The sequence below is a fragment of the Ahaetulla prasina genome, chromosome 2 (genome assembly GCF_028640845.1).
Source record: "Ahaetulla prasina isolate Xishuangbanna chromosome 2, ASM2864084v1, whole genome shotgun sequence".
Taxonomy (NCBI): domain Eukaryota; kingdom Metazoa; phylum Chordata; class Lepidosauria; order Squamata; family Colubridae; genus Ahaetulla; species Ahaetulla prasina.
The window spans coordinates 299,403,308-299,428,400 of NC_080540.1; the positions used below are offsets into that span (position 1 = coordinate 299,403,308).

General features: G+C 42.6%; 1 protein-coding gene across 45 annotated transcripts in view; it reads left to right on the plus strand.

Annotated features, from left to right (window-relative positions):
* Nucleotides 1-9,618: 9,618 nt before the first annotated feature.
* CELF4 (CUGBP Elav-like family member 4) overlaps nucleotides 9,619-25,093 on the plus strand; it is a 1,066,478-nt gene continuing 1,051,003 nt past the window's right edge. For all 45 annotated transcript variants that reach the window (XM_058171904.1, XM_058171925.1, XM_058171910.1 and 42 more), the window contains exon 1: nucleotides 9,619-9,898. In XM_058171904.1, the coding sequence (XP_058027887.1) occupies nucleotides 9,619-9,898 (280 nt within the window). The remainder of the gene's footprint in view (nucleotides 9,899-25,093) is intronic.

Genomic DNA, 25,093 nt, shown 5'->3' on the forward strand with positions numbered 1-25,093 from the left:
ATGAGCCTCCATAAGCTCCTGTAAAAAATTCCTTAGACTGTCTTTAATATCTTCTTTCAATTTCCGTACCTGAAGTGAAGATATTTCCAATAATTTAGAAGTGGTTAAATCTCTTTGCTTAAAAGCCATTTTAAACTAAGTAATATCAAGAAGAAGAAGAAGAAAAAAAAAAAAGGGGAGGAATAAAAGAAAAACCCCCCAATAAATTTTTCTTCTTAAACACTGTAAAAAAAAAAAGATAATAAAAAAAGAAATAGATTTTTTTTTTTAAAAAAAGAATTCCATTTAGAAAAAAAAAATCTTGTTATTTTCTTCTTAGAGGTTCCACACCAGCAATTGTAATCAGCATTTCCTTAGCTTTCACTTTCAAAAAACAAAACGCCATCTTTCTTCATCTCCACTCTTCAAATAACTTCTCTGTCAGGGAGTTAAAATCATCTTACAAGCAAATGCCAGCCTTCCTGCTTTCGATTCTTCCGTGTTGAAAATTTATCATAAATCCTCTTCAGTCACGGAGATGGACGCTGCGTTTTGCTCTGCTTTTGCAGAGGCGTTCTGGACTCTGGAGCTTTTTTGAACTATCGAAGGAGCGTTTCCCATCAAACCACCAGAAATCATTCTGGGGCTTTTCTTGGGGGCTCAAACTTCAGTTCAAATGCTCATCTCCCCCTCTTTGCCCGAGGCAGAGATTTACGAGCTGTTGACAGAAGATTAGCACTGTCTAAACAGCTCTCACAGAATCACAAAGAACGGGCGGACTGAAATTGCCGCCATTAACACAGCGGAGCCAAACCGGAAGCCAGGCCGTTCATCTTCTTTATCAGACTCGGAGTCTGATAAAAGGCCCGGTTGGAGACGGGAGGGGCCCAGCTGAGGAGAGGAGGGAGGATGAGGCACAACACTTCTGCTGCTTTGGAAAACGGCTTGACCCCCACCCCACCCCATCCTTGTGACATCTCCTCGAACGTTGGAAGACTGCTATCATGTCACCCCTTGTCCTTTTTTTTTTTCTTTTTCACTAGACGAGACCCAAATATATTTTTCCAGCAGACTTTCAGCAGACAGGTGGACTTTCTTGGGTTTTTTTTTTCTTTGAAGACGTTTCGCTTCTCATCCAAGAAGCTTCTTCACCTCTGACTGGATGGTGGGGAATGGAAGGAAGAGGTGAAGAAGCTTCTTGGACGAGAAGAGAAATGTCTTCAAAGAAAAAAAAAAAAAAAAAAAAAAAAAAAAAAAAAAAAAAATCTTGTTATTTTTCTTCTTAAACACTGTAAAAAAAGATAATAAAAGAAATAGATTTTTTTTAAAAAGAATTCCATTTAGAAAAAAAAATCTTGTTATTTTCTTCTTAGAGGTTCCACACCAGCAATTGTAATCAGCATTTCCTTAGCTTTCACTTTCAAAAAACAAAACGCCATCTTTCTTCATCTCCACTCTTCAAATAACTTCTCTGTCAGGGAGTTAAAATCATCTTACAAGCAAATGCCAGTCTTCCTGCTTTCGATTCTTCCGTGTTGAAAATTTATCATAGATCCTCTTCAGTCACGGAGATGGACGCTGCGTTTTGCTCTGCTTTTGCAGAGGCGTTCTGGACTCTGGAGCTTTTTTGAACTATCGAAGGAGCGTTTCCCATCAAACCACCAGAAATCATTCTGGGGCTTTTCTTGGGGGCTCAAACTTCAGTTCAAATGCTCATCTCCCCCTCTTTGCCCGAGGCAGAGATTTACGAGCTGTTGACAGAAGATTAGCACTGTCTAAACAGCTCTCACAGAATCACAAAGAACGGGCGGACTGAAATTGCCGCCATTAACACAGCGGAGCCAAACCGGAAGCCAGGCCGTTCATCTTCTTTATCAGACTCGGAGTCTGATAAAAGGCCCAGTTGGAGACGGGAGGGGCCCAGCTGAGGAGAGGAGGGAGGATGAGGCACAACACTTCTGCTGCTTTGGAAAACAGCTTGACCCCCACCCCACCCCATCCTTGTGACAGCTCCTCAAACGTTGGAAGACTGCTATCATGTCACCCCTTGTCCTTTTTTTTTTTTTCACTAGACTAGACCCAAATATACTTTTCCAGCAGACTTTCAGCAGACAGGTGGACTTTCTTGGTTTTTTTTTTCTTTGAAGACATTTCGCTTCTCATCCAAGAAGCTTCTTCACCTCTGACTGGATGGTAGGGAATGGAAGGAAGAGGTGAAGAAGCTTCTTGGACGAGAAGAGAAATGTCTTCAAAGAAAAAACAAGGATGTTTTTCAGTTGCCTCCTGAAAAAAGCATTTCTGGGACAACCATGTCTTGGGTGATTGAGAATCTCCATCACTAGACTAGACATACCCAGTTCCTGCAACCGTTCTTCATATGTTTAAGCCTGCAGCCCCCTAAGAGTCTTTGTTGCTCTTCTCTGCACTCTTTCTAGAGTCTCAAAAATGTACAGTACATAAAAATGTACAGTCTGTGAAGTACACATTCACAGACAGTGATATAATCTGTTTCTGTTGTCGCTGGCTGTTGGTTTGACTCTTATTTGCAAGAGAAGTTCGTTTTTCTAACTGCATGATAATACAACAAAGTCTTCAAAAAATATTCTCTTTTTCTTTTTTTTTATTTTTCTTTTTTTTTTTTAGTAAAAAAGTTTTATTTCCATTTTCCAACAACCTATTCAATATACAGTCTCTTATTCAACATTAGTCATTAACTTTCATTTGTTACTTATTCGGACCTGCCCAGCTACCACTTCCTTCCTTAACAAACCTTTCCTCCTCCCTTCTCTACTTTCTTCTACTTTCTTCATCCTTCCTCTCCTTCGCTTTTCTACATCCTCTCCTCCTTCCCTACTCTTCTCTTCCACCCTTTCTAACCCTCTCTCTTTCCCCTTTCTTCTTCCTCTCCTTTCCCCCTTTTCTACCTCTCTCTTTCCTACCTACTTTCTTCCTTCACTCTCTCCTCTCCCTTTCCATTCCCTTCTGAAATGGCAGCTGAGCAGCCCCAATTTCATTTCAAATTATTTCTATTTCTCTTTTTCATTAGCATCTTTTTGCTTTTGTATCATAGGGAAAAAAACAACCCACCATTTCTCCCTTTGCTTCTATCTGCGAAAGAACTGTGTATGCAAGTCTGCGCCTATCTATTCCATCTTCGATGCTAGGTAAGTGCCTAAACGAACGTGGACTAGCAATGACCAAATAAGTAGATTATTTCCAAGAAGAAAAACCCCAAAGCTTCATATTTGACTGCATTCTTTGAATAGAATAGAATAGAATAGAATAGAATAGAATAGAATAGAATAGAATAGAATTTTTTATTGGCCAAGTGTGATTGGACACACAAGGAATTTGTCTTGGTGCATATGCTCTCAGTGTACATAAAAAGACAAGATCCATTCGTCAAGAATCATAAGGTACAACATTTAATGATAGTCATAGGATAGGATAGGATAGGATAGGATAGGATAGGATAGGATAGGATAGGATAGGATAGGATAGGATAGGATAGGATAGGATAGGATAGGATAGGATAGGATAGGATAGGATAGGATAGGATAGGATTGGATAGGATAGGATAGGATAGGATAGAATAGAATTCTTTATTGGCCAAGTGTGATTGGACACACAAGGAATTTGTCTTGGTGCATACGCTCTCAGTGTAAATAGAATAGAATAGAATAGAATAGAATAGAATAGAATAGAATAGAATAGAATAGAATAGAATAGAATAGAATAGAATAGAATAGAATAGAATAGAATTTATTGGCCAAGTGTGATTGGACACACAAGGAATTTGTCTTGGTGCATACGCTCTCAGTGTAAATAGAATAGAATAGAATAGAATAGAATAGAATAGAATAGAATAGAATTTATTGGCCAAGTGTGATTGGACACACAAGGAATTTGTCTTGGTGCATAAGCTCTCACTGTACATAAAAGAAAAGATACGTTCATCAAGGATGAAGGTATCTTGGAGCTGAGAAGTTGCAAAAATGTCACGTTATAGTTTGACGGGATACCAAAACCTGTCAAACTAGAACAATTGAACGTATTCCTCTAGCAAACTTTTGTTCATTTCTTTTAAAAAACAACAACAACCACTAAAAGTAATATACTTTTACTTATAACAATTTGTTTAGTGGTCGTTCAAAATTACAACATCACTGGGGGGGGGGGAGGAAGGACTTACCACCGTTTTTCACACTTATGACCATTGCAGCATTCCCCATGATCACGTGATCAAAATTCAGATGCTTGGCAACTGAGTCAGACTTATGACGGTTGCAGTATCCCGAGGTCACGTGATCCCCTTTTGCGAATTTCTGACAAGCGACATCAAAGGAGGAGCCACAATTACTTAAAAACCACGTTACTCATTTAACCAACGCAGTGATTCACTTAACAACAGAGGGAAGAAAGTTCGTCCCATGGGAGAAAACTCACTTTAGACAGAACTAAGTGTCTCGCTTAGCAACATAAATTTTGGGCTCAATTGTGCTCGCAAGTCGAGGATTACCTGCCCATCTGGCCTAAAAATACCTTCAAAATAAGCGGTAAAATCCTGAAAAGCTGAACAAGGTAAAATTTGTCAATCAGAATAGAGCTGGGAGGGACCTTGGAGGTCTTCTAGTCCAACCCTCTGCTTAAGCAGGAGACCCTAGACCATTTCAATTTATGTTCCACTGGTTCGCCGCGCACCGAAAATGTGAGCACGCGTGCACACGCTCGCTTTACTCTTGCGTGTGCCTTCCACACGTGTGTGTGGCTTTCCACACACGCGCTCTGATTGCGCGGACAGCTTGCACGCTTGTGTGCAGCTTAGAAAATGTGGCTAAATAGGCTGGCATAGCACAGGGGTGTGTGGATGGGCCCACCTGCAGGTCGCCACTACCGGCACATCCGAACAGGTCCAAATTGGTCCAAATGTCTGAATACCACCACTGTTCCTCAGACAAAAAACCCTCATCCCCTTTCAAAAGAGACGCTGAGAGCATATGCACCAAGACAAATTCCTTTTGTGTCCAATCACACTTGGCCAATAAAAAATTCTAATTCTAAAAGGGACCTAGAACATTAAAGGAAAATAATAATAATAATTCACCTCTGGCCTGTTTGCTTTTCAAAATATTATTCATACTTAGGATGCTATGAATTTTTGTATCCACAGGATGTTGTATTTTGGAAATTGACCATCGCACCAGTGACCCCTTCCTTGAACCCAACCTTCCAATTTATTTTGCCAACAATACGGCTGTCTAAAGAACACACAACTTCCCTTAACAAGTACGTGGAAATCACTTTTCTGTTAACCACCGTAGAACAAAGCTCATTTCAACAACATGCAGAGGCTAAAAACTGCAATCTGGACAATGGAGCGTTTGATAGATTATAGGAACTTTGCATGTCCTGCTGAAGGAGGGTGGTTTTCTTCTCTTCTTTTCTTTTTTCTTTTTTCATTTTTTGCAAAAATTATCAGAAAATGAGAATATCTATGGAGATTCTCAGCCATCCAGGTCACGGTTGTCCCAAAGGTACTTTTTTTTTTCTTTCAAAAACCAACTAGACTTGGTTTTTTTTTTCCTTGAAGACCTTTTGCTTCTTATCCGAGAAGCTTCTTCCATTCTGGATAAAGAACTTCCCTTCTTCCAGAACGGATGGAGCTTCTCGGATGAGAAGTGAAAGGTCTTCAAGGGAAAAAAAAAACACAAAGAAAATCCAGTTGCCTTTTTAAAAAACACCTTTGGCACAATATATATATTATTTTTGAATTTATATCCCGCCCTTCTCCGAAGACTCAAGACGGCTTACATTGTGTTAAGCAATAGTCTTCATCCATTTGTATATTATATACAAAGTCAACTTATTGCCCCCAACAATCTGGGTCCTCATTTTACCTACCTTATAAAGGATGGAAGGCTGAGTCAACCTTGGGCCTGGTGGGACTTGAACTTGCAGTAATTGCAAGCAGCTGCTGTTAATAACAGACTGTCTTACCAGTCTGAGCCACAGAGGCCCATTTTTATTTTATTTTATTTTCATTGAATGGGGCCCTAGCTTTACTTTTTTTTGTTCCCATTACTTGCTTGGGGTTTCCTATTAGGTTGGCCTAGCATACAGATTAACCTACCTTGTTAACCTGGAGATTTGCAGAGTCACCCCAATGCACTCAGGTGCACACACACACACAACCCAACCCAACCACACACACTTTTCATATATCGCTCCCAGCACCAGATTATATGTTACAACCAAGCCAGGATTCATAGAACAGGACAGATGTGAATATTTGTCTTTGACGATGCTGCCCCTTCTGTTTAAAATAATCCAGGTAATGTCATTCTAATGCCTTGTTCCAAACCTTCTTTATCAAATCCTGGCTGCTGCTGTTTGTGGCTCAGGAATGTGCACACAAGCTCCCTCTCACACACGTGTGTGTGTGTGTGTGTGTGTACACACACATATAACAAGATATTATTTTGCTACGAAAGACGAGAGGGGGAACCGAGCGGAGCGACCGATGTTTAAAATAAACAGAATCTCCGTTGTCGAATGGAGATATTATTTCCCTTGTTTGCTTTTCCTTAAAAAAAAGAAGAAAAAAAGAAAAGAAAACCCTTTTTCTATCTACTGCAGGAAAGTGCCTTTCATCAGCATCCAAAAGACCTATAAAGCCATTCAAATAAAGTAACGGACTTTATATTCATTCATTTGCAGGTGATAGTTTTCAACAACCCGGTCTATGGGTCGGCAGGTAAAATCCTCCGAAGTGATATTGTGAAAGGAGAAAAAAAGAAAGAAAAAGAAAAATAAAGAAAATTTAAAAACAAGCAGCAATCAACATTTCTAAAAAAAGGAAAAAAGAAAAAAAAGTGGTGTCTAGTGAACACGGTAAGTTGCAATAGTGCAGTTTCCTTTCTTTTCTGCACACGCATACAGCATGCCTGCCTTTCTCCCAATCTGTAGTAAAAGCTTACGCCACCAGATGTTTCTGTAAGATTTCATTTCAAGCTTAAGAAAAATTGCTTTGAGCTACGTGGTGGTTTAAAAAAAAAATTAAATTAAAATTAAAAAAAAAAATATCCGACGCCGCCTTTTTTTTTTTGGGCTGTCTTCTTAAAAGAAAGACAATTATTTATTTCTTATTTTCAAACAACAACGCCGAAGATAATGCGAGGAAAATAATGCGAAAGCTACTGATTCTGATTACGCCGTGACTTAATTAACCATAATACATTGTCCCTATTAAGTGTCTAAAGAAACCTGCTGTCCTATTCAGAGAAGGAAATGAACATGTTTGCTTTCGCCCCCCCATCCAAGACCTTGAACTAGGATCTACACATCCGAGAGAGAAGTCAACAGCTAGCCCATCTTGCTATCGTTAATGACTACGATGATTAGACTGATGATGGCATGAAATAATATCCTACCCAAAAAACAATGTGAACCAAAGCATTGCAAGAATCAATTCCCTCAGTAGCCAGAAACAAGAGAGGGGGAAGGAAGGAAGACCAAATGAATTCAAGGAACAATTATTCACTATAAAAATATATATATATGAAGGGTTGCCATAAAAGTACATTATATATATATATATATATATACTTAAATATTTCTTCCTTGACTGCCCCCACCCCACTGCACTCCTTCTCCCCAAAAATTGTGTCAATAGGGAATAGATGCAGATCGAACTCTGGGAGAAAATTAAAAGACGGCTTTTAAAACCTTTCTGGTCCCCCATCAAAGAAAGGAGATGTTTTTTATTATTAAATATAGATATATTGATATACAGACACATACACGCACATACATAGACCACAGCGCATGGACCGAAGAGAGAGAGAGAGAAAAACAAACCGCTACAACTGTCACAAACAAGAAAACACCTTTGATTTCCAGGTTTCCTCCATATCTGTAGCTCTTTTATTAGAAATGTTTTAGGAGAGAGAGAGAGAAAGACAAGACAGCTGGAGCGGAAAGGAAGAAAAAAAACCTCGAAAAGAGATAGATGTTATTTTTATTACGTTCAATAAAAAACACCAACCCGCCTCCCTTTGTTGTCTACTTTTCTTTCTTTCTTTCTTTCTTTCTTTCTTTCTTTCTTTCTTTCTTTCTTTCTTTCTTTCTTTCTTTCTTTCTTTTTCTTTCTTTCTTTCTTTCTTTCTTTCTTTCTTTCTTTCTTTCTTTCTTTCTCTTTCCTTTCTCTCTCTCTCTCTCTGCCTGGCCTTTGGAAACAAAAGGCTTTCTCTCACTTAGCCGTCTCTGGAAGCGAAAGTCGAGCTGGCTGGGGTTGGGTTTATTTTTTTCCCCCTCCGTTTTTTTTTTTTTTACGGGAGAAGGAGAGGAGGGGTGGGTGGGAGTTGGGGAGAAAAAAAATTAAAATAAAACGCGGAGGGGGAGGGAGGCAAACCTTGAATGCATTGTAGAAGGGGGGGGAAAATAAACAAACAGGAGCGCCGCTCGGCAAAAATAAAATAAATAAACATATAACAAGCATCATAAAAAAAGGCGGAAGACAGGAGAGAGAGGGAGATAAAAAAAAAAGAGAGAGAGAAAGAATAAAAGCAAATAAGCCAGTCGGCTGGTGCCAGCGGCCGCCGCTCCCCCCGCCTGCCTGCCTGCCTGCTCGCCCGTTCTTGCCTCGGTCCGTCCAACACCCCCCCCCCACCGCATCCACCCAACACCCCCCCCCCAACCGCTCAGCTCCCACAATAGCTATCGACTCCAAAAAGCCATGCGCCTCCCGCTATTTATAGCTAGTGCTAGGACTGGAATCTACCACCGGCCAAGCAGACGGGGGTGGGGGTGGGGAGAAAGCGTGGGGGTGGGGTGGGGGGAGGGGATGGGGAGGAGGAGAAGGGGGTAGCCTGGATGGAAGCTCAACTAGAGGAAAGCGCCCCCCTCCCTCCCTCTCTCCCTCCCTCCCGCGCGCGGGGCTCCGTCCCCCCCTCCCTCTGCTTCCACTCCTCCTTTCCCTCCCTCCTCCCTCCCACCCACCCACCCCTCCCTCCCATCCAACCCCCTCGGCTTCCTGGCACTTTGAACCGATCCAGCCTGTTTAAACGGAAAGGACAGCGATCCAAGCTGTTCGATGTATGAAAAAAAAGGGGGAAAAAATATTACGAAAGAAAGAGAGAAAAAAAATCAGTTCGGGCATCGCCAGCGAGCGAGCGAACGAGCGAGAGAGAGAGAAAGAGAGAGAGAGGGAGAGAGAAAGAGAGAGAGAAAGAAGAGAGGCAGCGAGAAGAGGGCGCGTGTGCGTATGTGTGTGATAGTGAGTGAGTGAGAGAGAGGGAAAGAGAGAGGGAAAGAGAGAGAAAGCGAGGAACGGAGAGAGAGAGAAAGAGAGAGAAGAGGCGAGCGGGCGAGAGCGCGCGCGCGTCGGTGCCAGGGTGCGTGCGTGAGTAGAGGGAGTGCGTGTGTGTGGTGTGTGTGTGTGTGTATGTATGTGTGTGAGCGCGCGTGTGTGTGAGTGTGTATGCGTGTGTGTGTGAGAGAGAGAGAGTGAGTGAGCAAGAGGAAGCGGGATTGCGAGAGGGAGAGGGGGAGAGAGAGAGAGAGAGAGAGAGAGGAACGGAGGCAGCGAGGACGGGTGGGGGGGGGGGCTGGGCCAAAAAAGGGAAAGAAGATTTTTTCTCTATGTATATAAAGATGGCCACGTTAGCAAACGGACAAGCAGACAATCCCAGCCTCAGTAGCACCCACACTAACCCCAACCCAAACGGGCACATGAACGGATTAAATCACAGTCCGGGGAACTCCGCCACCATTCCCATGAAGGACCACGATGCCATCAAGCTGTTCGTTGGACAGATCCCACGCAACCTGGACGAGAAAGACCTCAAGCCGCTTTTCGAAGAGTTCGGGAAAATATACGAACTGACGGTGCTGAAGGACCGCTTCACCGGCATGCACAAAGGTGAGGAAAGGCTTCGCAACTTTCTTTCATTCCTTCTTTCATATTTTTTTTCCCTGCTTCTTCTTCTTCTTTTCTTCTTTTTTTCTTTTTTTGCTTCGGCTGCTTCTTCAGCTCTGGGGGGCTGTGGGCGGAGGGGGAGGGGGAGGACACGGGGGTCCGGGCAGATGGCTTTCGAGGCGGAGGGCGACGGGGTTGTGGTGGTGGTGGGGGGGCATTGGGGGGCTGGGGGCGCGCGATCCACTCCGGTTGTTGGGTTTTAAGAAAGAAAGAAAGAAAAAGAAAGAAAAAAGTGGTTCCGATGGAGGTTTGAAATCTCGGAGTCAGGTTGCTGAAACGGGTCTTTCTTTTTTGGGGGGATCGGACCGACTTCTAAAGCGCCGGGGCGGTTTGTGGTCTATGTGTTTGGGGTGTGTGTGTGTGAAGGTGGGGAGGATGTGGGGGGGGGGAGAGAAATGCCTGTCTTTAAAATACACCCCGAGATACACAAATACACACACACGCACCCAACAAAACCAAAGCCGGAGGAAAAGCGCAGGGAAGCGGGGAGGGGGGGGGGAAAGGAGGAGGAAATATCAGCTCTAAGCGAAAACAGCGAAGGGGAGCTGTCCATCCGGCAAGGTGCTGAAATATTGGGGGGAAAGAGCGAGGCTCCCGATGGACAGCCTCCCCCCCTCCCCGCCGCCCCAACGGCGACCCCCGTTGCTCGGGGCGTTTCTGAGATGGGAAGACCGGGGGGTGGGTAGGTGGGTGGGCATGTTGAGGAAAAGGCGGGTGGTGGTATTTTGGAAGGCGTTTGAGGGGGGAGTGCTCTCTGCCTTTAGGCGGAGCAGCCCCCCTCCCCAATATAAAAGAAGAAGAGAGATGGGGTGTGTGTGTGTGTGTGGTGGGAGGGTGGAATTTAGCATGGGGGGGGAGGGGGAGGCAAGGGGTGTTACGGTTGTCTGCATGGAGGAGGCACAACGCGGCAACCCAGGTGGTCGGATAAATCAACAGCGCTTGTGGGTTTTTGTGTGTTTTTTGTTTTTTTGTTGAGGCGGGGGGGGGGAGATCCGAGGAAGAGGGCGTTTTGATTTTTTTTTTTGTTTGTTTTTTAGGTAGGTAGGTAAGGGGAGAAAGTCGGTGGGTGTTTAGGTGTTCTGGCGAGGGGCGGGGAGGAGTCGGGGGAGTTTGTCGTTTCCTTCAGACGGAAACTCGACAACTTTTTTGGGGGGGGTTGGGGGGTTGGGGAGAAGTTGGGGGAATAAGGAGGATGCTACGGGAGGTCGCTTTTGGAAAAGGGGAGCCCAGCGCCACGGGACTTTCTATTTCCCCGGCGATCACTCCCCCTCCCCATGCACACTCGTGAGCGCACACACACAAAGACAGATTCTCTCTCTTTCTCTCTCTCACACACACACACACACTCTCCCAGCACCGCCTGGTTTATTTTAAGGCTGGGAGGAAGATCCGCCGTCGCCTCTCTCTTCCCGGCTTGGCATCCCGGATCTCTCTCTCTCCCCCCCCCCACCGCCCCCGCTCCCCACTTTCCCCTACGGCTCACGTCGTGCTTGGCTGTACAATTTACAGATAATGGTTGGGGTTGGGGGCGGGAGCGCACCTATAAAGAGGGAGAGGGGGGGGGCAGAAAGTAAATGTATACGCGAGGGGGGTGGAGGAGGACCCTTTGGTAGGCGAGGGCTTATTGATCGTTTGAGAGAAACTGAGATTGGAAAGTGAGTTAAGTTGGCTGCAAGGTAACGCGGAAGGGGGGCCGTTTAGCTCCGGGAACTTTTCGCCTTTCCTTTATGTTTTCTTTCCTTGCTTCGTTTTTCTTTTCTGTTTGGTTTTCTTCTTCTTTTGCATCTGGAAAATGGAGGAGGGGGAGAGAAATCTTTCGAGGGAAAAACTCAGAGAACCAAAAAAGAAAGAAAGAAAGAAAGAAAGAAAGAAAGAAAGAAAGAAAGAAAGAAAGAAAGAAAGAAAGAAAGAAGCGGGGGGGGGAGGAGAGAGGGGAAAAAAGGAGGAAGGAAAAAAGGAGGAGAAGCAAAACGCGCGAAGGGAAATCTGCAGAAACGTGTTTTTCTTCTTCTTCTTCTTCTTCTTCTTCTTCCTTTCCAAGTTGGAATATTCATAATGTGACTCCGAACCCGCTGGTCTATTTTGCAAGAGGTTCCTTTCTTCTCTTTTCAACCCCGCAAGCGATAAATCCTTCCAAAAGTTAATTGCACGTTTTGAAAACACCCACCTCTTTCCAAAACCCTGTGGGCGATAGATTTAAAAACAGGAAGAAGTTATTATTATTATTATTATTATTATTATTATTATTATTATTATTATTATTATTATTATTATTATTATTATTATTATTAAAGGAAGAAGAGTGAATGAACGATCTGGAAAGAGGGAAGGGGGGAAAGGAAGAAAGAGAGAGGGAGAGAGGGAGAGTTGTTGTTGTTATTATTATTATTATTATTATTATCATTATTATTATTTTAGAAGGAAGAAGAGTGAATGAACGGTCTGGAAAGAGGGGAGGGAGGGAAAGGAAGAAAGAGAGAGAGAGAGGGAGAGGGAAAGAGAGAAAGAGAGTGTAGATAATTAGGAGCGGGCAGGGCATGTGATAACCACTGTTATTCCTCCACAACCAACCACTTGGCTTTCCTCCTCCTCCTCCTCCTCTTCCCCCCCCTCCTTTCAAATTCGTAACAAGCTTTATAGAAATTGCTTATGAAAGATTGAAAAGCCAAGCGAGGCTGCTGTAAACGCGCTCTGGATGGAGCCTTTGGAATGCTGCATTTTATTTTGGATTTCTTTGACCGGAGAAAGGGTGTGTGTGTGTATGGTTTTTTAATGTCTTTTTTTTTTAAAGAAAAGCAAATTCAAGATTCTGTACGTCTGGTCCAAACGCTCCATGAAGATAAAGTTCAGAATTCTTTTTTTAAATTATATATATATATATTTGTTTTTGTGTGTGTGTATATATATATGTGTGTATTTTCATATATATATATATATATATATATATATATATATATATATATATATATATATATATATATATTTATATATATATATATATATATATATATATATATATATATATATATATATATATATATATATATATATATATATATATATATATATATAATATAATATAATATAATATAATATAATATAATATAATATAATATAATATAATATAATATAATATAATATAATATAATATAATATAATATAATATAATATAATATAATATAATATAATATAATATAATATAATATAATAAAATATAACAACAGAGTTGGAAGGGACCTTGGAGGCCTTCTGTCCAACCCCCCCTGCCCAGGCAGGAAACCCTACACCATCTCAGTCAGATGGTTATCCAACATTTTCTTAACAGCTAGAAGATTATGTCTTTGCAGGTATGCTTGTCAATGCAATACAAATGCACACAAACACACACACACACACTTTAAAAGGAGTCCCAAATTAAAAAATTAAAAAAATTAAAAATCCCCTTTTCTTGGTTTTACCTAGGTTGGGAGACAAGAGTTAACTTTTTAAACTAGGAGTTTCTTGAGTCATCCACGGGCAAGTAACTAACTATCCCTCTTGCCTAATTCTTAGAAGAAAAATTCACCTTTCCTGAACGGGTTCTTTTGGGGGCAAAGTCTTACAATCTAACCGGATACATCCATCCTGTACATCCATGGTTTGAAACACTGGCTTAACTTTCATTTCTTTTTATGGTGTGGCATTTCAAGACGAATTTTAAGGAGAGCCGAAATTTCAAAGCGAAAGTGCTTCCTTCCATCTGTATTAAATCCTCAGCCTGCTTAATAACCGGATGGATTAGGGAGAGAGAGAGAGAGAGAAGGAAAAAACAGAAAAATTTCTTTCAGATTCAGGATTCTTCTTTGTCATGGTTGGAAGTTTGACAATATATTTCCAAAGGTGGAAGAGATTGGAAACCGAGTTGTTATGAATGCCGAAAGTCCAGATCAAGAGTAGCTGCATGGATGCCTAGATGGTGCCACCAATGTATTATCTCTTTTCCCATGTCTGGTTTGGTACCTTGGGATGAAGAGAAGTTGCCTTCAATCGGAAATTCATTACTGAAAAATTTGAAAATAGAAGCAAGGCAGATGGAGGAATAGCAATATATTGCTTATAATGTGATTTTCCTTCTTGTTTATTATCGTTGTAAAACAGACACTTACAATACAACAGAAAGCTACCCAATACCCTTCCTTCCTTCCTTCCTTCCTTCCTTCCTTCCTTCCTTCCTTCCTTCCTTCCTTCCTTCCTTCCTTCCTTCCTTCCTTCCTTCCTTCCTTCCTTCCTTCCTTCCTTCCTTCCTTCCCTCCCTCCCTCCCTCCCTCTCTTGATTTAATCTCCGTATTATGTAATAAAATGCTCTTTATAGATATTTATCCATAAACATAAGCAGACAGTTTACTCCCTGACATTCCTGAGAGAATAATTGGGCCCACTGGTTTTGTACATGGTGCTTGCTAAAAGACACAACTGTTAAAGGTTTGTAGGTCCATCCATGGACATGTGTTCAGGGGCTGCTGTTGTTGTTTTTTCTAATGTAAGGATGTGTGTCTGTACAAGTGGATATGTGTGAGAGTTGCGCTGAGCATGATGGACTCTGTAAAAAATACTACATAAGGTTGCTTTGTGTTTCTGGTAAGCAAAAATCAGGCCGCAGCGTAGTTCAAAAATGCAAAGAGTAGCTCTGCTCGGAGTATTGCACAGATCCAAACTCCACAGTCACATATTAAGAAGTTTGATTTATTTTAGATCTGTGAGAATCCTGACAAAATGTCATCTGTAACAGCTGATTCAGTCTTCCTTCCTTCCTTCCTTCCTTCCTTCCTTCCTTCCTTCCTTCCTTCCTTCCTTCCTTCCTTCCTTCCATTTCTCTTTCCTCCCTCCCTCCTTACTTACCAACTTTCCTTCCTTCCTTCCTTCCTTCCTTCCTTCCTTCCTTCCTTCCTTCCTTCCTTCCTTCCATTTCTCTTTCCTCCCTCCCTCCTTACTTACCAACTTTCCTTCCTTCCTTCCTTCCTTCCTTCCTTCCTTCCTTCCTTCCTTCCTTCCTTCCTTCCTTCCTTCCTTCCCTCTCCTTCCTTCCATTTCTCTTTCCTCCATCCCTCCTTACCTACCAACTTACTTACTTTCCTCCTCCATCCCTCCTTACCTGCCAACTTACTTACTTTCCTCCTTCCTTCCTTCCCTCTCCTTCCTTCCATTTCTCTTTCCTCCATCCCTCCTTACCTACCAACTTACTTACTTTCCTCCTCCATCCCTCCTTACCTGCCAACTTACTTACTTTCCTCCTTCCTTCCTTCCTTCCCTTAATGTTATCCTTATCTTTCTTTTTCCTTTCCTTTGAAAAGAAAAAAAAATGAAAGTTGAGTGGCTGGGTTGAGGTTTTCTTCGCCAGAACATTCAAAGAAAGAAATGTCAACAGTCAAAAAGCAAGTTTGCCACTTCTTCTTAGATATGGGAAATATATCGGGAAATTAGAAATGTAATTCATTTTCATAACTTCCACCCTTCCATCTGCATCTAATAAGGTCCGAGTTTCTTGAGCCCTTGTGGTTTAGTCACTCAAAGGTCAGGTCCAGTTATGTTCTAGCTTTCAAAATATTTGAAGGCCAAGTAAAAAGCTTTCTGGCCTAATATTTATAAATAGATGAAATCTAAATATAAGATTGTTCCACACAAACTATTTTTCTGTAGGATGGATTCATATACTGTATTTGAGGTCCATAGTGTATTACCCCAAGTTAGCTGTCTTCCTCTAACTATCTTCTTACAAAGTCAGGCTAGAGTCAGGTTAGTGTGAGGTTTCGCAGAACGAAACTCAAGCTTTTGAAGCCCCTGTTAAGGGGCAGAGTTGTGAAACAGATGATAAGCAAGGAGATGACGTGTTGCTTGGAATGATAGTTGTATCTTTTCAGATCTTGTATGAGTAATGCAGCTGCCTCAAAAAGGCTTCCCATCCATCTTTAAGACAGGGAGAAGAAGCTCCACCTCCTTAATAAATTGAACAAATAAAAAAGTAGAGAAAAATATATATTGTGAGGTGCATTTGTGCTGCAACCCTTCCTTCCTTCCTTCCTTCCTTCCTTCCTTCCTTCCTTCCTTCCTTCCTTCCTTCCTTCCTTCCTCCCTCCTTCCCTCCCTCCCTTCTTTTCTTCCCCCTTCCTTCCTCCCTCCCTTTCCTCTTCCTTCCTTCCTTCCTTCTATCCCTCCCTCCGTCCCTCTCTTCTGTCCTCTTTCCCTCCCTCCTTTTCTTCCTTCCTCCTTCTTTCCCTCCTTTTCTTCCTCCTCCCTCCTTTCTTTCTTTTCTTCTCTCCTTCCTTCCTTCCTCCCTCCTCTCCCTTTCCTCTTCCTTCCTTCCTTCCTTCCATCCCTCCCTCCATCCCTCTCTTCTGTCCTCTTTTCCTCCCTCCTTTTCTTCCTTCCTCCCTCCTTCTTTTCTTCCTCCCTTCCTCCCTCCCTCCTTGCCTTCTTTTCTTCCCTCCTTCCTCCCTTCCTCCCTCCCTCCCTTTCCTTTTCCTTCCTTCCATCCCTCCCTCCATCCCTCTCTTCTGTCCTCTTTCCCTCCCTCCTTTTCTTCCTCTCCCCCTCCTTCTCTCTCTCCTTTTCCCCTTTCTTTCTTCCATTTCTCTCTCCTCCCTCCCTCCCTTCTTTTCTTCCTCCCTCCCTCCCTCCCTCCCTCCCTTCTTCCCCTCTGACTTTCCCTCTTTTCTGTCTTTCTTTCCTCCTCTTGATAATTTCCCTTCTAAGCCACCCAGGTCATTTTCCTCTTTGAAAACACCTGGCCTTATAAATCTGCAAATCACCCTCATTCACCATCCTCTTTTTTTTATTACTGGGGAAGCCAGAATGGGAGAGACAGATGTGAATTAAAAGCTTTGTTCAAGCTCAGTGCCATATCAGTTTTCAGGTTTCAGGCCGTGTAGATTTTAGAAGTGTGATGATGGTTAAATTGAGATGCACTGTACGAGGCGATAAAAAGGGGGAAATGAAAATGTACTTGAAAGAGGACGCGCAGCTAAATACAGGTGTAGAATAAATGCCTTTGTAAGGAAAACACAAAGCTTATGTGACGGAAAGCGACATGTTTAAACTTTAGTGGGGTTGGAATCCAGAATCAAGTTTCAGGGACAACAACAACACACACACACACACACACACACACAGAGAGAGAGAGAGAGAGAGAGACAGACAGACAGACAGACAACACTCAAGAAACAAAATTACCAGCCTGCGAAATATATTATACCTGCAACCAGGAAAAAGAAAGAAAGAAAGAAAAAAATTCCAGCCATTAAACCAACAAACCACAGTGGGTTACTTTTATGGCAGATAAAGACAGAATTATTTCAATTTCCCTCTATTTCTAATGCCCATAAAACCCAGGGTAAGGTATATTTGGTAAGTGAGCCTTCTCCATGCCATGAGCAGCCAACGACCGCCCTTATTCCGAAAAAAATAAAAAATAAAAAATCCTTCCATCTCCTGTCTCATTTCTCCCCAAATCACTCCATAAAAGCTTCTTCCTTCAAAGCCTTCTGTCTGGTTGGCTAAGTTTTCTCTTTTTTTCTTCCTTGAACAAACAACTTCATCATTTTGTGCTTCAAGACCTGAGGTGTGTGTGGGTTTTTTTCCCTCCTTTTTCTTCTCTTTTTGCTTCTTTTCTTCCTTTTTGGACCTGATGCCAAAGTACCCTTGCAGGGGAAAGGAAGGAAGGAAGGAAGGAAGGAAGGAAGGAAGGAAGGAAGGAAGGAAGGAAGGAAGAACACAAGATAGAAACATTTAAATACTTTGCACCATTCCTGCCACGAACCGCATCTTCGTGGGTTTTGCAGCCTTGATGGGAGGCCGATATTAAGGAAGGAAGAAAAAAACAAATAAAATAAAGCTAGATTTCAAGGTCCCCCCCCCCACCAGTTCACTTTGCAAAGTGAAATTGACAGAAAAAAATGTACTGTATATATCACCGAGCCGGGCAAGACAGGATAATAACCAATCTGAAAGGGGGGGGGAAAAATAGGAGGAGGAGGAGGAGGAAGAGGCATATTAAGGGCACTTTGTTGTGAACATAACAAGAGATGAGAATTCCAGTTTCAGGAAGAGATATTTGCGACAGTAAGCCTTGAAACAACCAGCTGTACACGTAGACCTTTGCGTGTCCCTTCCGATTTGTGTTGAGATATTTCCTGCTTGTGTATTCATCCTCCTAGTGAAGATCAACAGGAGGTTATCTTCTTTCTTCAGTCTTTAAAGAAATATCTTTTTTTTTTTTAAAAAAAGTTTATTTTCAGAAGCTAGCCCAGTTCGTTGGTCTGTTTGCTCGTGTGTCCCCCCTGCCCAGCTTTTATTGAAGTCTTTTGCATGGTGTCCTCTGCCGTTCCCCTTCGGTCCAGGAAGCGTTGTTTAATATTTAATTTATTGCCAGAATAACGTTTGCAGAACATGCCTTTGACCGCTTGAAGAAACAATTCATTTCTCAGCCATCGATTTTTAATCGATCGTTGCTTTTGCTTTTCATTTGTGTGTGAAAGGGGTTAACAATCATCGCCTGGACCAAAATAAAATAATAGTAATAATAATAATAATTAAAAAATGGCATAAGAGATCGCGAAGGCTGGAAGCTGATGGAGGAAAAGCTCCTGAGGAAAAGCTTTGCTGGGTCCCCCCTTAAAAAAAGGATGAGTGGAAACTACACAACCGTTCTTAGTGAGAGTTATGTAACTAAGTTATATTCGGAGCCCAAATGGACATCAAACATAATACTGAGTCACTTAAAATGTCCATTTGGAGGAACTCATTAAAGGAACCCTCTTACGGTTTTTTCGCTCCAGAAAGCTGCTGAGAAGTTACAAGAGTTGGAAGGCTGTTTTTCCACAAAGAAATGAATTTGGATGTGCGTAGTTAGCCCCAAAAACTCAAATCAAGCTGGAAAGGACAGCCATCAGTTGAAGCTAACTAGGGTTACTGAGAAAAACGCCAGATAGATGAGTAGAGCAGGGCAGGATGACCCAACTAGCTGAAGTGTAGTTAGTTAGTTAGGTGTTATCAAGTCAAGTTCAGCTCTTGATAGCCACATGGCCCGATGCTTGAATTTTTTCAGCAGTCTCCAGTAAACAACAACAACAACAACAACAATTCATTGATGTTGCAAGGACAATCATAAATACAGTTTTGAATCTGACTGCAGTTAATTTTTGGATTCATGAAGAAAACAAGTTATGGACTAAATACCGTAAACTCTTTCCTTCCTTGGGACAATTTAGCAGAGACGACAATGGTGAAGATGAATACATGGAATCAGATAGATCGATCGATCGATCGATAGATAGATAGAACGTATATGTATACATCTATCTATCTATCTATCTATCTATCTATCTATCTATCTATCTATCTATCTATCACCTATCTATCTATCTATCTATCTATCTATCTATCTATCTATCTATCTATCTATCTATCTATCTATCTATCTATCTATCTATCTATCTATCTATCTATCTATCACCTATCTATATCTATCTATCTATCTATCTATCTATCTATCTATCTATCTATCTGTATTTATCTCTATCTATCATCTATCCATCCGTCTATCTACCTACCTACCTATTTATCTATCTATCATCTATCTATCTATCTATCTATCTATCTATCTATCTATCTATGTGTATTTATCTTTATCTATCCATCCGTCTATCTACCTACCTACCTACCTATCCATCCATCCATCCATCTATCTATCTATCTATCTATCTATCTATCTATCTATCTATCTATCTATCTATCTATCTATCTATCTATCTATCTATGACTTGGTATATTCAGGTCTTTTCCCATGTAAGGAATAGACCGTCTTTTTTTGACCCAGGACTGACTGATTAGCTTCTCTTGCAATCTGAAACCATCTCCAGCTCCATTGTTTGCAAGTATCTACCTTCTTTCTTTCACTGTTTTTTTCCCCCTCTTCTTTCAATTTGGGGCTTTCACTACCTGGCCTTCAACAGAGCCAATCCCGCAGCTTCCGTCTGGCCTTGAGTTTTGGGTTAATGCAGTTTTAACCCCAAGCAGAAAAAAAACTCACCAACATGTATGCATTTCTCCAAAACATTCCTCTGTCGATTTATACAGGCTTGAAACCAACTCTAGCTTAAGAGATAAAGCTTGAATGGAAGCTATGAGCTAACACCTTCCTGGTTGTTAAAGGACCTTGTACAGTTACTATGACAAGAGTCAGGTTAACCTTAGACTCATTGACTTTACAGAGGTGATAAACTCCCCACCATTTCTTGGATGATCAATAGCAAGAAGGAAACCTGATATACCTCTGTAAATTTTGTATTATATGTAAAGGTAAATAGAATAGAATAGAATAGAATTTTTATTGGCCAAGTGTGATTGGACACACAAGGAATTTGTCTTGGTGCTTATGCTCTCAGTGTACATAAAAGAAAAGATAAAAGTTCCCCTTGCACATATGTGCTAATTGTTCCTGACTCTAGGGGGCGGTGCTTATCTCCATTTCAAAGCCGAAGAGCCAGCACTGTCCGAAGACATCTCCATGGTCATGTGGCCGGCATGACTCAATGGCAAAGGCGCACGGAACTCTGTTCCCTTCCCACCAAAGGTGATCCCTATTTTTCTACTTGCATTTTTTACCTGCTTTCGAAACTGCTAGGTTGGCAGAAGCTGGGACAAGTGACGGGAGCTCACCCCGTTACACAGCGCTAGGGATTCGAACCGCTGAACTGCCGACCTTCCAATCGACAAGCTCTTACCAAAACGGGACCATATTTGAATTTATGAAAATAATAGAGTTGGAAAGGACCTTGGAGGTCTTCTAGTCCAACCTTCTGCTCAAGAAGGAAACCCTACATCATCTCAGAGAAATGGTTGTCCAGTCTTTTCTTAAAGACCTCCAGGATTTCACAACTGCTAAAGGCAACTTCTGTTCTACTGGTTAATTGTCCTCACTATCAGGAAACTTCTCCTTAGTTCTAGGTTGCTTCTCTCCTTGATTAGTTTCCATCCATTGTTTCTTTACTTGCATTCTGGTGCTTTGGAAAATAGGTTGACCCCCCTCTTCTTACAAGACAAGATAGAAAGACCCATACATGGATTAGACGCAGGGGTCTCCAACCTTCGCAACTTTAAGACTTGTGGACTTCAACTTGCAGAATTCCTCAGCCAGCTAAGTCCAATGAGGAATTCTGGGAGTTGAAGTCCACCAGGCTTAAAGTTGCCAAGGTTGGAGACCCCTGCTTTGGAGAATAGCTTGACTTCCCTCTTCTATAATGATTACTTATGCATTTAAATTAATTAATTTAAATCTCACCCTGCAAAGAAATTCTGGCCTATGCTGTCTTCACTGTATCAGTCTCTATCTAAATAGCTTCTCAAGAGCTTGCTTTAAAAAAAAAATACAAATTTTGCATTATAGCTTAAAAAAATGGTCTTGTTGTGTCTGCGCCCCGCCGAGCCGGCCCTCCTGCCAGAAAGTGACTTGGAAAGTGAGGGGGGAGGGCCATCAGGACTTAACTCTGGAGCACCGGCTTTCCTGGCTCAGCTCCAGGAGCCAGAGGCAAGCCAGGTAGAAGAGATAATGAGGCCTCTGTCCCCTGACTCTCCCCCCCCCAGGACACACCTCCAGACCCAGCTGATGGCAATCAGGCCTGGCTGGACCCTAGATTCCGTAGGCAGGAGAGGCGGGAACAACAGAAGCAGGGGTGGGGCAGGCCTAGGAAGTGCTGCTTCATGGAGCCACACCCCACAGGATATAAAGGCAGCGAGAGCTGCTGTGTCTCTTCATAGCAAGCAAATTAACTGCTGAACTAAGAACTGAAGTACTGTTTGACTCATCGGAGATAACAGAGCCACTTGGCATACGCTCGCTCTTTTGCTGCCAGGGCTGATAGTGCCGGCTAATTAAGCCATCGTTCGGACGGAGGCGAGGGGGGACAGAACAGGTCTCCTTTCAAATGGATCTGGTCTTGCATCAGTTAATACTTTAAAGATATTAAATAATAATGATTAGGAAAAAAACCCACCCTTGGTTGTTGACTAGAAGTAGACCAAATGCACTGCTTCGAATACAGGTTGTCTTTGACTTGCAACTGCACACTTGTGCCTGGAGTTTACACTGCTAAATGAGAAATCAGTTAAGTGCGGTTTTGCCCTATTTTACGGCTTTCCTTGCCCCATTCGTTAAGTGAATCACTGAGGTTGTTAAATTAGTCACACGAATGTTAAGTGAATCCAGCTTCCCCATCGGTTTTACTCGCCAGGAGGTTGCAAAAGAGGATCACGTGACTGCCCCCCCCACGGGGACCCTGCAACCGTCATAAATGTGAGTCAGTTGCCGAGCATCCGAATGTAACTCACGTGACCACGGGAATGCTGCTACGGTCGTAAGTGGGAAAATTGGTCATAGTTTTCATTGCCGTTGTAATTTAGTGAACATTCACTAAGCAAACTGTTGTTAAGTCAAGGGCTATCGGTGTTAAAAGTTTCATCTGAAAGAGGGCCACGGTTATTCCAAATTGTCCATTGTGCTCAATAAAGTTAAGGTCGCGAAGTATCTGTATCATACGATTTTAGGTCTTCGTTTTTGCAGTTCTTTAAATGGAACAGGATATTGCTAGGGAATGGGATGTGGTGCCTCAGTGGCTAAGATGCTGAGCTTGTTGATTGAAAGGTCGGCGGTTCAGCGGTTTGAATCCCAAGTGCCGCGTAACGGGGTGAGCTCCCATGACTCATCCCAGCTTCTGCCAACCTAGCAGTTCGAAAGCAGGTAAAAAATGCAAGTAGAAAAATAGGGACCACTTTTGGCGGGAAGGGAACAGTGTTCCGTGAGCCTTTGGGGTTGAGTCATGCCAGCCACATGACCACGGAGATGTCTTCGTACAGCGCTGGCTCTTCGGCTTTGAAACAGAGATGCGCACTGCCCCCTAGAGTCGGGAACGACTAGCACATGTGTGCGAGGGAAACCTTTATCTTTAATGCTAGGGAATTTGGTGCTGTGGAATTCTTTTGATATTTGTTTGGAGCTCTAAAGATGTTCCATCATAGATAAGGCCCACTTTGGGAAGGCTCTTTCGAATGTCCACGGAGGGGCCAGGAAAGAGTGAAGCCCACTTCTTCATCGGTGTGACCGCTTCGGCTGAAAATAGAAAGTGATGGATGTTGCTTGGGAAAAGTTCAACGGATTAATTTAAGCATTTCCCCATCTGACTTTCAGAGCCGCACAACAATTACACCAACGCTACTGACAGTCTGAAGGAGGGTCTTGGATAACCTGCCCCCCCTCCCCCCAAAAAATGATAATGAGAATACACGGTGCCAAAGCACTTGGCAAGAGCTAAGGAAAAAAGTGTAATTCCTGATTTTGCGTTTGCTTGCAGTTGTCATTTGGAGTGATGCTACTGAGAGGAGAAAATGGGTTTTTTTATTGCTTTATTGATTATGCACTACTGAGATGAAGGAAGGAGAGAAGGAAGGGAGGGAAAGAGGGAGGGAGGGAGGAAGGGAGGAAGGGAGGAAGGAAGGAAGGGAGGGAAGGGATGGCAGGGAGGGAGAAAGAAAAGGATGGAGGGAGGGTAGGGAAAGGAAAGGAGGGAGGGAGAAAGGAAGGGGAAGTAAGTAAATAAGTAAATAAAGTAAGTTACCCAATAAATAAATAATTAGAATAAAAGGAAGGAGAAAGAAACAAGGGGTGGGAAGGAGGGAAGGAAGGAAGGAAGGAAGGAAGGAAGGAAGGAAGGAAGGAAGGAAGGAAGGAAGGTGGGTCCTTGTGGCTTTTAAAGACAATTAAGGACCCAAAAGCTTTGGATAAAATGCTTCATAATACGATATCGGGGTGTGTGTGTGAAATAAACCCTAATCCGTTGGAGAAATGAATGGGGAGACCAAGAGATGGAGACCCTCTGTGAGGCGTCAAGACCGAGCAAGCCCAAGTATTGATCAAAGCGGGTCTTCGTACAACGAGGGCAGGCAGAATAATGAACTGGGCTCCAGCCCGATTTTTAATTGATGATGACTTGCACGAATCTTGCTACGGACCATGCATTTCAACTGGCCACGCCGTAACTTCATCGCGACGATGCTCACCTTCAATTAATTGTCTCCTTTGGTCAGTCTGACTGCAGATCAAAGATTTCAAAGATACTTATAGCAGGATCTTTGTAATGAAGCCTTCAGATGCATTAGAAACATCCGACAGCTGAGCCAACGAGGCAGACCAATTTCCATCCACCCATGGCTGTCTGTTGATTTCCTCCATCGCAGTTGGATGTGGACAAGAGTTCCTGAAACTTTTACCGGCTTCTTAGAAGAGCAACCCAAAGCTTAGGGGCATCTCCAGAAGTCCCCAGTTGTGAAGCCCCTCAATAAATAAATGGAACCTGTTAAAAAGAGAGAGAGAGAGTTCAAAAAGATATCCCAAAGAATAAGAGGAGAAGGTACGTATCGGCTCACAGATTAAACTCCTAACTCAGTGTAAACAACCATTGATCATTTCTTCTGTATTCCCCTTAACAATTAATTTTAATTGTAAAGGAAGAAGAAGAAGAAGAGGAGGAGGAAGAAGAAGAAGAAGAAGAAGAAGAAGAAGAAGAAGAAGAAGAAGAAGAAGAAGAAGAAGAAGAAGAAGAAGAAGAAGAAGAAGAAGAAGAAGAAGAAGAAGAAGAGTTTCCCATTCAGGAATAATTCCCATATGCAAAAACAAACTTGTTTAGGGTGTTGTTTTTTTAAAAAAAAATGTGCGCCGATTATACAGTACTGAATCAGATGGATGGAAGGAAGGAAGGAAGGATAACACCCATCCTGCGCAGGCTGCACTGGCTACCTGTGGCTTTCCGGGTGCGCTTCAAGGTGCTGGTGACCACCTTTAAAGCGCTCCATGGCATTGGGCCGGGTTACCTACGGGACCGCCTACTGCTACCGAATATCTCTCACCGACCCGTGCGCTCTCACAGAGAGGGTCTCCTCAGGGTGCCGTCAGCGCGGCAATGTCGTCTGGCGACGCCCAGGGAAGGGCCTTCTGTACCCTCTGGAATGAACTACCCCGGTCTCCGTCAGCTTTCGGACCTCCGGACCTTCCGCCGCGGGCTTAAAACACATTTATTTAATTGTGCAGGGCTGAGCTAAATTTTAAATTTTAAA